Below are 12,409 nucleotides of genomic sequence, written 5' to 3' on the forward strand. Positions count from 1 at the left end.
GGATAGTATTTTGTAACTTATTTTTGATTGTAAACTATGCCTAACATTGGTCAAGTATTTTGGAACTTCTAGTACTTGAACACTTTAGATTATCTGTTTTGTTTAGTTACCAAGGCATAATATGTAATGGCATGTGGGTGTTTTGTAACTTTTTATATATTATGATATTTTGTGCTTCAGGATAAAGATTTTGATTGCATACTAGATTTGGTTTATTCTTGATTCAATGAGATTGTATGAAAACTTACTTCAAATAACAAAACACTCAGAAATGATCACTTCAACTCAAAACAGTGAAAAATACTAGAAGACCATATGTCACAAGGTTACTTACAATTTAAATCACAACAATCTTTCCATCATTAAAATTCAACAATTTAACATCACAGTTACCATTCATAATGTGCATCTAGTTCATAACATCAACATCCAAAATAAGTTACAATTTTTTTACATCCTATTAGACTAAAGTGCAGTAATAAAAAATTCAACAACAACAGCAATGACAAATGCCATGATAACACATCTATTCTGTCTTGTGTATCTTCTTCCATGAACTCCATCATATAGCTTAATCTCCATCTCTTTAATTTTGTCCTCCAATTTCTTCAATCTCCCATGAACTTCCATCTTCTGGACTTCTACCACCGTATAACCAGACTCAGTTATCAGCTCATCCAGCCACTTAAAATATTTGCAATGTGTTGAAGGAGTCTACAATTATGAACAATTATTTTTTAATCAACCTAATTACAGAGAAGATTGTAAGATGGAATAAACTCTAATGTACCTTGAAATAACTGCAACCAAAGAACAACATATTTGGATTATTTGATGTGGTGGATTCAAAGAGAATCGCATGAGCTCCACAATAACAGCTTGGATGTGTGAAGTTCTTCCTTACCATGCCAACATTGCCAGAGTTGTCGCTTGAAGCTCCCGTCGACTTCTCTTTCCATAAACGACGGATTGATCCTGATGAATGTTCTTCCGTGTTCATCACTGAAGGCAATGTGAGATTTGATATTTAGGGTTCACATTAACATTTGATAGTACTCTCATTAAGAACTGGAATCAAAACTGCAGCGTTTTTGATGACTGTGTACATAGATTCTATCCTATCAACAACACTCAGTTCACGTATAACAGTTACTGGTACAGATAGGATCTTCCAGTTATTTTTTACCCGTAAACCGACAAGAGGGTCCTTTTGGTCACACGGAGAGAATTGATGAGGATCGCGTTGTTAATTTCTAATAGTGAGAGGATGCTAGGTCAAATTCATAAATGGTTAAAGACCGAAAAAAAATTTTATTGTGATCAAAATAACTATTCTATGATAAGATAATAAATAAAATATAAATAAATTAAATCCACTAAAGTATAATATAGTCAAATATAAACTTTAATAATTGGACAAAAATATAACCTAATAATCACAAGGTCATAATCAACACTTCAATAACAATTTATCAAATTACCAAATAAATAAGATAAAGATCGTGAACTAAGATCAAACTAATTATTCAAATTATTAACAATTTGGACAAAAATATAGCAACCTAACCATTCCAAAGAACTTACCTCAATAATAATTTATCAAATTAACAATATCAAAAAAGTGAATTAAGATTACCACCACAACAACAATTAAAATAAAAAAAGAAATAACTGGAAAAGCAACCCAAATATGACAAAGAACAAGAATAAGGAAAAAACATCACCTTTCGCACGTTCTAAAACTTGAACAGATAATGTTAGAGCTTGAAATCCAAAAAATGTTTATTATAAACTGAAAATATTAAGTAAATTTAACACACACATGTACACACGTGCACGCACACATACACTCACATGTATATATATGAATTTTCGTTTTTATTTATCTGGTATATTTTAAATTTTCAATTATAAATGTTTTAAATTATTATGCTATTTAATATCGGCTCTCATAAATAAAATAGAAATATATGAACAAAGGATGTATATATAATGTAGGAATTCAATTAAATAGCTAACTTTTTCAGTTAATAACAATCAGTTTTTTTTGCCAACGAGTTATAACTCAAATGATATTTTTTATACTTACTTAGAGATCGCGAATTTAAATTTTTCTATTTTTAGAAAAAAAATCAGTTTTTTTATTATTTTAAATTTTTAGACTCTAAATCTTGAACTCTATATTCTAAAAGTCTAAATACTAATCCTGTCTTCTAAATTCTCTAAAAATAAAGGTTAAAAGATAATTTTAAAACAAAACAAAAAATTAATTCATAATATTAATTACTTAAAATTTGGTTTTCTAAATTTTTTAGTAACATAGACATCTGGTACTTGGCATTCAATATATGTATATACAGTGTTGGTGGTTTTAGTTACTTTGCTTGAGATATCTAATTGATAAGAAAGTAGTTTATAATTAACTTTATTAATTTAGTTTTGATATAGTAATAACACAGACACATTTTATATTGCCTCTCAACTTAATACACTTTTTAATTATGGGATAAAAGCATACATATAATACATGCACGCTAGTTAATTAATTGATCACAAATATATTTTATAAGTATGTTAACTTGCCGTAAAAATAAATACAAATGTTCATGATAGAAAAAAAAACGCATGCATAAGACATTAGACATATACAAATTAAAATAAAAACATATTATAGTGTGAAATTGATACTTGAAAACTGTTAGTTTAAAATTTAGTCAAATCAGTCAAATCATCTAACAGCTCTCAATATCAACTTCATGTGATGTCGACTTCACCTGAGTTTTCCACCAGAGATTAATCATTTGATCTAATGATAAAGAGAGGGTGCAAGAATAAAGCTTCCAAGCACGTATTTCTCGGATGGCTGAATACCCAACCGTACCCAATACTTATTAGTCTCTTCAGTGGTTCCATTGCTGGCCAACAGCACAAGCTGGTAGCTGTTGCCTAAAACACCGTGTACCTGCCTATTGCAACTTTCGATCTTTACTAGCTTTAGATTCGCGTTAGATTTGTGGTTGTGCTCTGTGATTGCGAAATTCGCAATCTCCACCACATGGGGATCATTGACGTCCATGGGTTTTACGTACATCCGAGCAAAGGCGGAAAGAGAACCCACAACAAGGAGAGAAATGATGATCAGGCAGCAGCTTGATCTCATGGCAGCCATGCTTGATGATGTCTTGGTTCTTCTTGAAGGGTTAGTCTTTTATTTTGTGTCTAAGTGTTGCATAGTTACGTGCAATTTATATAGTAGGAGAAGGAATAAAACTGTGGAAAAAATATTGATATATTATTTTTGTGTTTAAAAATGTTATTTGTACGATAAAATCAGTTATTAAATTCAGTTCTTATATATTTATATAAGAATGTACATATTATTTAACTAATTTTTAATATTTATTTTATATTTTTAATATATATTTTATATGGTGAACTTTATCATGTTCTCTCTAAAATAAAAGATAAATTACCCTTTGTGACATATACAGTGATTATTGATAAATTGTTTTTCAACCAAAATTTTAAAGTTTAAATAACTTCGTCAAATTTAATTACTATCTCTAATAAGATCGCTAGAAAATCCTAACGAGAAAGCTAAAAAACTAATAGAAATTTGTGATATATTAGTTAAAAATGATGGTAATTGGTGCATAAAAAAAGATATCAAGGTATTTTATTTTTTATTTTTTCTCTTTAATTGCTCTTAAATTATTTTTCAATCATTATTCAGATAATAAAAATCCTAAAACGATCATTATTGACTCATTATTTTTTTGACTAACTAATATTTTGATTTGTGTTTATTATATAGTTATACAAGGTTACTAGGGTTGGTTATTTGAAAAAGAGTATCATTGTTGATCCGACTGAATTTAAAAAAAAATACTAGGAAAAAAATCTTAAGAAGGAGAGAGCTGAAAGCATATGAACAAGTTTAAAATCCTAACTTAATTGATTGGAAATGGTGATTGGATTTGAGAGGAATTATGGTTTTAAAATTGAAGAAGAAGAGGTGTATTTGGTGGGAATTATGAAAATGACAATACTATCAAGTCTCAAGAGAAATATCACGTCAATTGAAAAGAAAAGAGAAGATAACGTAAATTTTGGAGTTCTAGTAGAAAAATAATTTATGAATAATCACTGTATATATCACAAGGGATAATTTACTCTTTATTTTAGAAATGGTAGAGTAAAATTTACCATTTTATATTAGTAACTGATTTTAATAGTTAATTTTAGTATACTAGTAGTATGATTATTTTTGTATTAATATATGTGTTTAGAATTCAACTAGAGAATCTATTTTTTTCGATTAACTTCAGTAGACTATAATATTATATTTTAAATCTCAAATCTTAAATTTTAAATCATAAAATTTTTAAAAATAAAAGTTAAAAAAATTATCATAAAGAAATTTTTTTTACTAATATTGATTATTTAAAAGTTAGTTTTTTTTATATTCCTTTCATTTATTTATTGTCTTTACAAGCTGAGTTTAAAATTATCTTTTAATACAGTTTTAAATATTATAAATAAAATGAAGAAGTTATAAGTATATTTTTAATTATTTATTTCAGAATATATTCAAGCTAAGTATTTATTTAGGAAGACTTTAGCTCTTCAATTTACTTATGGGATAATGAAATAATTAGGGAGAAAAGTAAATTGTCGACAGCTTTTGATTATTGCGTGTGGTTAGATAAAAACACATATAAAAAGAAAATTTGCCTTTCCACTTCTTTAAGAGTTAAAGTTAAGTAAATAAATAAAGACAAAAAATATATAAATAATTTTTTTTATAAAAAAGATTAATTATTCGCATTCATGCTTATTGCCTCTTGTTTATATTTACTTCTTCGATATTTTTTGTCGATCCATCTAATGTATGCTAATTCGATAATTGCAGATGCAAAAATCCAATTAAAGTTGACACCTCTATATAGAATTATTTAATGTCGCACAAAAAATGACCGAAAAAAAAGCATCATTTATATAAAGACAACAAAAATATTTTTTTTAAAATTATTTATTAGTTACAGTTAAAATATATATTTTAAAATTTTAATTTTATAATATGTTTTATTCAAAATTTAAAAATAAATAATAATTGTCATACTAAAAATAAAATAATTAAAAAATAAAATTAATAGATTAATTAAATCTTTAAAAATAAAAAATTATTAAAAGAATTATAAAAACTATAAATAAAAATTTAATTTGTAAAAGATTATTAAAATTGAAAAAAAAATAAAAAATATCAAAATATAATAAAATAAACATAGAAAAATAATATTATAAAATTAAAAAAATAAAAAGATAAAACAATTTTATAATAAATTTTTTATTTAAAATTTAAATTTTAAACAAATTAAAATGTTAGTATCAACACTAAAATAACGATTTTAAGAATATAATAACATTTTTTAATAATGACAATATTTTTCATCTAAATTACGTGTCAAAATTTAATACATAACAATTTAATCAATAAATGATGAGATCAAATATTTTTATCTAAAGATATTTTAAATGTTTTTACCTAGTTTATGCTAAAATAAAGCCCGCATTTATTTGCAAAAGGATAATAAATTTCCAATTCAGAAAAGTAGAGCATGGTGACAAAAATCATAATTCTGAAAACTACATATAACTAGTCTAGTTTTTGGCAAAAAATCGTTTTTAATGATTCAGTCAAAAAGTACAAAAAAATACTAAAAAAAAGTTTTAAAAATTGAACTAATCATCAAAATAGTTATTGAACTACTTTAATTATTAATTTATTTATTTATTCGTTCAAAATTATAGTTTAATCAGAATAACTATTTTATAATAAAATAATAAATAAAATATAAATAAATACACTAAAGTATAATATAATCTAATATAAAATTTAACAGTTGGACAAAAATATAATCTAATTATCACGAGGTCATGATCAACACTTCAATAACAATTTATCAAATTACCAAACAAACAAGATGGAGAACGTGAACTAAAATCAAACTAATTATTCAAATTATTAACAATTTGGACAAAACTATAGCAACCTAACCATTCCAAAGTCAAAGAACATCACCTCAACAACAATTTATCAAATTAATAGATTAACAATATAAAAATTGTGAATTAAGATCAGCACCACAACAATTAAAATAAGAAAAAAAAATAAATAACCAGAAGAGCAACCCAAATATGAGAAAGAACAAGAACAAAAAAAAAATCACCTTTCACACATTCTAAAACTTGAACAGATGATGCTGGAGCATGAAAACATGATGCATAGGAAATAGATGAGGGATGAACAGCAACAAAAGCTCAACAAAACAGAGGTGGAAGTGTGGCGATAAGAGGGGTTGAGCAATAATAAGGATCGGAGGCCTCAAGCTTGAACAAGCGATAGAAAAGGAGCACAGCAACAGAAGCACGACGATACAGAGGTAGCGAAAGCTTGGCAAAACAAACATAAAAGCATAGTGAAACAGGGGCAAAACAAACACATTTGTGATGACGCTGGGGCAATAATGCAAACGACGATAGAGCAGACACAACGGTAGCGGTGGTTGGACAGCTTGAAAAAGTGCGAATAGATGGAGGTTTAGAGCTGTCTCTTTGTGTTCAAAGACGAGAGGAGGGGTATGGGCTGAGAGAAAACTTTAGGGTTTTGTTTTTCTTTTAACTTACAAAACGACATCGTATTAGGCATTTTTTTCAAAAATTAACTGGGTCCCAATTGAATTTTTCCATCCGGCGCCGATTTTTGAAGGAGGCAACTCTACCTATCACTTTAGCTGCTAAAGTCATTAGTTTTTGGGGGACAGATTCCATGTACCGAAGACGTTTAGTGTTTCGGTGAGCATATCCTTTGTCTTCGGCTGACCGGTGCGCCTGATGATGATGGCCGTCGGATCTTATTTGTTTTTTAATCCAATGACAGAGATCACCCTAGCTCTTCCCTCCTTTGATTGTCTAGTGGACATTTTGTGACAGAGGGGTTAGTTTGCAAAATTTACTTTGTAGCTAGTTATTTTGGTTACATTCGAAAATTATTTGGATTTATGTAGAATTAGTTTACAATGTTTTAAGACCTAAATTAATGGCAGTTAGTGATTCTGTTTAATGCTAAATCAAAGATGATGGAGGTAGGCTAGGAAGGAAGGAGAAGCGTCGTGGACGTCATTTGACGCATACAGGAAACGCTTTGATATTTACGTTTTCGTCACTGACCGTCAATAGAGTTGCAGGAAGATTTCTCCCACGGAATCATAGTGTAAAGCTGACTCTTTGAATGGAGCATCTGTCGTGACTCATTGGTTTGGAGGATGACGATCTACATAGTGTCATCGCCGGAAGGGGTTTCGATTGCCATTGATAACAAGGAGTGTTGTTTCGGGTAGACGTATGGCTTTGCCAGAAATGATCAACAAGGATCCTTCCTTGCGGCGTGGAGATGGTGGGCTAGAGAATGACGAAGGAGAGGAGAAGGTATTTCGGGTCAGACGGGTCAGGTTGGAACACTGCTGGTTGGACTTGGCTCAATCCAGATGGGCCTGTAGATTATAATTTTTTTCTGAAACCAATAACGGGCTCAAGTGTTGGGCTATTAATAATTTTTTTGAAAACTAGATCACTGGTTTGGTATGGTTCTCTTTACAATACCCAAAAAAAACCTAACATGGCTGAACGAAGAAGAGGAACACCCAGTACAAAAAAAAAAGGAACACCAAATTAGTTATTGCATGTATAATTAGTTACTGAACAATCTAACAGCAGTATTATTAAATTTTCTTAGGATATAAATAACTAAAATACTTTGTAAAACTAACTTTTATGGTGCATAAAATTCACAGAAACGTTGAATAAGAAACATGTACATATTTTCCAATTGAACACGTGATTGCATTCGTGCAATATGATTGGTTGAGGTTGAATACGTGTCCTTTAACAAGTAGGATTTGATGAAGCTTTTCAATGAGTAATTAAATTAAACAATTAATGTAAGAAGAATAGAACCCTAAGTTTGATCTGGTATGGAGGATTCGTTTGATGATGATACAGCTTAAGCATGCGGCTATACACAAATTATTACATTCGTAATGCAAACGACATGTGTGGAACGATCCATTATCACTATATTTTAAAGATAATGCTCACACACATAACCTTCGCATCCAGCAGTATTTCATAACGGCATTAGCTAATAGGCTGACCCGAAAAAAAAGACCTGAACAGTACAATACCGCAGCCCATTCTCAGTTACATGGGCTGCCCTAGTTACATACATTGCGGGGGAGGGGTCGGTTTACGGTGTCTCCATCCCGTTGTTGCACTGATCCCTAAGACCTAGGAGGCTAGGACTTTACCTCTCTAGCTAAATGTCGACCAGCTGCAGTATGATTTCTCCCAGTTGAGTCTTGAGTTCTCGTTTCTTTCTTTCGACTTGGGATACACAGTACTTGATCGACGCAACGGCCTGTTGTAGGTCCTTAATCGATTGGCTGGTTGCAAGGGATATAACTTTGTTAGAAACACATTGACACTGACGCAAGTGACTAGATGTAGGAGCGTCGCAAGAAGACAATTTTCGCTTACCATATGCACCTGGTACTTCTGTTGGAGTCGACGTCACCGTCGTATCGTGCCGTCCAACGTGAACAAATCGATTGAACTCTGACATCGGCAGGAGCTCGCTGCCCAGCCCCGAAACAAGTGATGCAATCACCTAGAAATAGTTGTTACAGGCGTTCACGGCCTCTTGGTAACTCCGGTAACGAAGAAGCAGGTTCCATGGAAAGCCATCCACCTGAGCCGATGTCGTCTCCCAAGTGGGGTATATTCCGGGTATCCTCCCTCTAAACACGACGTTCCACGCACCTTCTGGTCACATTGTCATTCGTCTATTAGAGGAGATCTGGTAGACCTTGCAGAGGAAGAGGGGGTTAGGCTTGATGGTGAATACAGTTTATGGGTTTTTCTCTCACCTGGAGGCTAAGAAATGGAAGAGTAAATAAATAAAGCAACTAGAATGGTGCAAAAGCAGTCGAGGTTTACTTGCACGCGTACCCCATACTTAGGAGTAGGGGTGCAGGAACTCTAGGTTCAGGAATAGGGGTGTACTTGCATCAGCAAAGAAAAAAGTAATAACATTTGTCGTATAAATCACCACTATTAATTTCAATGAATTTATTATATTTTTAGAATTAATTTTTATCTAGATTTAATTTCCAATATAAATTGTTATCGAGTCCCCTGGCTAAACAAATTTTCTAAAAACAAAACCAAACTGTCGTTGACGTTTTCCATTTCCGCACTTGTAGACAGTATAAAAAGTAAATTAAAAAATGAAAACGGCACTGTCATTTTGCATAAGGACACTAGCATAAGTATTATAATTATCCGGTCTTATCCAAAATATTGGGCAACAAAACGTATGAGGTGCTAAACCTTAATAATAAATGCTAGTATATAATATATAAAATATTCACTTTTATAGGATAGGAGGGAATTGTTATATGTGTTCCCAGTTAAATAGGATATATGTTTTTTTAATTAATATAATTATACTATCGCGATAAGTACAAATTATACTATAATAATATATAACAGCTAACATTCCGTCCATGTATTAATACCTGGTTTTATCTGGACGCATCGGTAAATGAAGAAGACATCTAAAGAAACGTATGCGGTACTGAACCCCCTAATGGCAATATATTATAAAAGCAAAATGCTACAAGGTCATTTACAAATTTGTCTATCCTCTTTACAATCTCCAATAATCCCTCCACCATGTCCTTACCAATGGCCAGAAGTTCCCAGAAGGACGGAAAGAAAGTGGACGTATCCGTTCAGCACGAATGTCCGTTGAATCTTCTTCCTCACAAAATATGGTCGAGAATTGCCACGATGGTTGCATCGAATTCGATTGAGAATCTGTTCAACATGCAGGCGATGTGTAAGGTGTTCCTAGTTGCGGCAAGTTCAGACGCTGTATACAAGCATGCGACGATGTCGTATAAATTGTTAGTGTACTTTTTAATTTACCTCGACGTATGCGGTACTGAACCCCCCAATGGCAGTATATTAAAAAGCAAAATGCTACAAGGTCATTTACAAATTCGTCTCTCCTCTTTATAATATCCAATAATCCCTCCACCAAGTCCTTACAAATGGCTGAAAGTTCCCAAAAGGACAGAAAGAAAGTGGACGTATCCGTTCAGCACAAATATCCGTTGAATCTTCTTCCTCGCAAAATATGGTCGAGGATTGCCACGATGGTTGCATCGAATTCGATTGAGGATCTGTTCAATATGCAGGCGACGTGTAAGGCATTCCTGGGTGCGGCAAGTTCAGACGCTGTATACAAGCATGCGACGATGTCCTATAAACTGTTAGTGTACTTTTTAATTTACCTCGACGGGCCTGAAAGGAGATTCCTTGATCGTTGTGTGGAAGTAGGAAATATGGATGCTATACTCCGGCAGGAGTTTATGGAGTATTTCTGGTTTGACTGCCATGATAAAGGGATGGAACTGCTTGCTAGGGCCTCAACAAAGGGCAGCATCGAAGTCAGTTACTTGTGTGCCATGTGCCTACTGTGCGGACATGAAGACAAAGATGAAGTGCAAATGGGTGTTCAAATGATTGAGGTTATCCATACTTCTAGGCAGGTCGAGAGGTTCAGGGAGTTCTTGACGGACATTTTCTACGATGTCAGGGTGTTCTTCGAAATGTTTGCATTTGAATGAACGTGACTATTTACCACTCTTGTTAATTTGTCCCCGACTGTACTGTTGTGGGTTTATCTTTATGTAATCCACCAATACAGTGGCTAGCAAATGCCGGTTTGTTATGATCCTTCATTAACCTCTTGCCATGCGTACTGATGATGTATTTTATTTTATTTTATTTTTTGTTAAAAAACTGTCAGTTTGATCAAATAATTTATCATAACTATGTGGATGCACAGATGTCACAATTAATGCGTATCTTAGCTAGAACTTCGTCCAAATAATGCTTTCTTCTTGAGGGGGATTTGATCTGAACTTTGCACTATTGAAGTGACATTTGAATAGACAGAAGACTGTTTAATCAATCAACCTTTTACACCATCGTCCGTTTTTTCTTAGGCTGGGTACTATCTTAGACCGTGACAGTGAATTTACACAAAATTGGTAACTTGAATAGGCAATAGAGAGTCATCGAAAGGGGTAAAAAATGGGAACGGGGTTTTTTTTATATGTACAATAATAATTGACGATGGTGTATAAAATCTGTAGAAACTTTGAATAATGAACATGCATATATGTTCCAATTGAACACGGAATTGTATTCGTATAATATAATTGTTTGAGAGATTGAATACTTGTCCTTTAAAGAACAAAATTTGCTTCTATTTTTTAAGGAGTTTTTATTATGTAATTGCACTAATTGTTTTATTATAACTTGAGAGAGAAGTACTTTGAATTTTGTTTCAATCCATGGCTTCATATTTTTTGTTCATCTAAGCAATATAATTTGAAAGATGTTTATTTCCTATAATTTGATATAATATTAGGATATCATAAAAATAATACTATGTTTACATTCCTTTGTTTTATTATCTAGTGTAAAATAACGGTATGTGCCCTTAAATTAGAAGGATCTCGTAAACATTCGTGACAATGTAAGGAAGGATAAATCGATAAACACGTCTTTAATAACACACACGTAAATAGCTGCTGAAATGGTCCGAAATCATGATTTGGAAATGTTATTTGGCTCTATCGTAACATAAATCCCTAGTTGTGTGTCAACAGGTCACATGACTTTTGAAATTAAGAACAAACAGATTAAAGTAGATATAATTATATTAACCGAGTTTAAGTTCCACTACAGAAGATCAAATGGGAGACAGAACAAACAAAGGAAATAAAAGGATCATACAGGCCTCGATGGAAAACATGACATAAAGATATCAAGCATGTGCAGCAGGTCAAATACCTCCGATCCCGCCTTCTTTCTGGCCGGCTAGCCCCCGATCATAGGAGTAGTGTGCCGTCTTCGGCGCTTTACGATGACCCCGACAGAGCAAGAACTTTTGCTTGTCCTCCAAAACGTCGAGCCTGCGTTCCAGCTCAAGCCACGCTGGCACCTTGTGCTGTTCTCATCGACAAAGCTTGGCGATTTCTGCCACCAATTCGTTTTGTTTATGATCCAATTGGCGAATGTCACCTTATTCCTTTGCTGTGCCATTTGCAACATCGTTTTTAGCCGTCGACGTGCCTTCTCCTCAGCAGTTCATCCTTCTTTGCCTTCACCACGAACTTGGCGGCAAACATCTCCACATTTGCCTGCCTTAGCTCTGCTTCGGTTGTTTCAAGACTAACCTTCAAAATCTCCTCCTTCTTGATCAGTGCGGCCTCAA

General features: G+C 32.4%; 3 protein-coding genes across 3 annotated transcripts; 1 reads left to right on the forward strand and 2 right to left on the reverse strand.

Moving 5' to 3' along the window:
- Positions 1-399: 399 nt before the first annotated feature.
- On the reverse strand, positions 400-1,362 carry LOC130976861 (uncharacterized protein At4g04775-like). Its single transcript, XM_057901800.1, has 2 exons — positions 791-1,362; positions 400-714 (listed from the first exon to the last, which is right to left on the reverse strand). Exons 1-2 carry the CDS (start codon positions 998-1,000, stop codon positions 466-468), a joined length of 459 nt encoding a protein of 152 aa, XP_057757783.1. The 5' UTR covers positions 1,001-1,362; the 3' UTR covers positions 400-465.
- A 1,444-nt stretch (positions 1,363-2,806) lies between these two features.
- Positions 2,807-3,169, reverse strand: LOC130974529 (cysteine proteinase inhibitor 5-like). Its single transcript, XM_057899404.1, has one exon. The coding sequence runs from the start codon at positions 3,167-3,169 to the stop codon at positions 2,807-2,809; it is 363 nt and encodes a 120-aa protein (XP_057755387.1).
- A 7,003-nt stretch (positions 3,170-10,172) lies between these two features.
- On the forward strand, positions 10,173-10,751 carry LOC130974530 (putative F-box protein At1g67623). Its single transcript, XM_057899405.1, has one exon. It carries the CDS (start codon positions 10,173-10,175, stop codon positions 10,749-10,751), a length of 579 nt encoding a protein of 192 aa, XP_057755388.1.
- The last annotated feature ends 1,658 nt before the right edge of the window (positions 10,752-12,409 follow it).

This window comes from Arachis stenosperma, chromosome 4, assembly GCF_014773155.1.
Source record: "Arachis stenosperma cultivar V10309 chromosome 4, arast.V10309.gnm1.PFL2, whole genome shotgun sequence".
Lineage (NCBI taxonomy): Eukaryota > Viridiplantae > Streptophyta > Magnoliopsida > Fabales > Fabaceae > Arachis > Arachis stenosperma.

Excerpts from the sequence above, each read along its gene's own strand:
- LOC130976861 (XM_057901800.1), bottom strand. The coding sequence starts at position 1,000 with ATGAACACGGAAGAACATTCATCAGGATCAATCCGTCGTTTATGGAAA. Across the intron at positions 715-790 it reads TTGGTTGCAGTTATTTCAAG|ACTCCTTCAACACATTGCAA; the intron begins GTACATTAGAGT and ends TCATAATTGTAG.
- LOC130974529 (XM_057899404.1), bottom strand. The coding sequence starts at position 3,169 with ATGGCTGCCATGAGATCAAGCTGCTGCCTGATCATCATTTCTCTCCTT.
- LOC130974530 (XM_057899405.1), top strand. The coding sequence starts at position 10,173 with ATGGCTGAAAGTTCCCAAAAGGACAGAAAGAAAGTGGACGTATCCGTT.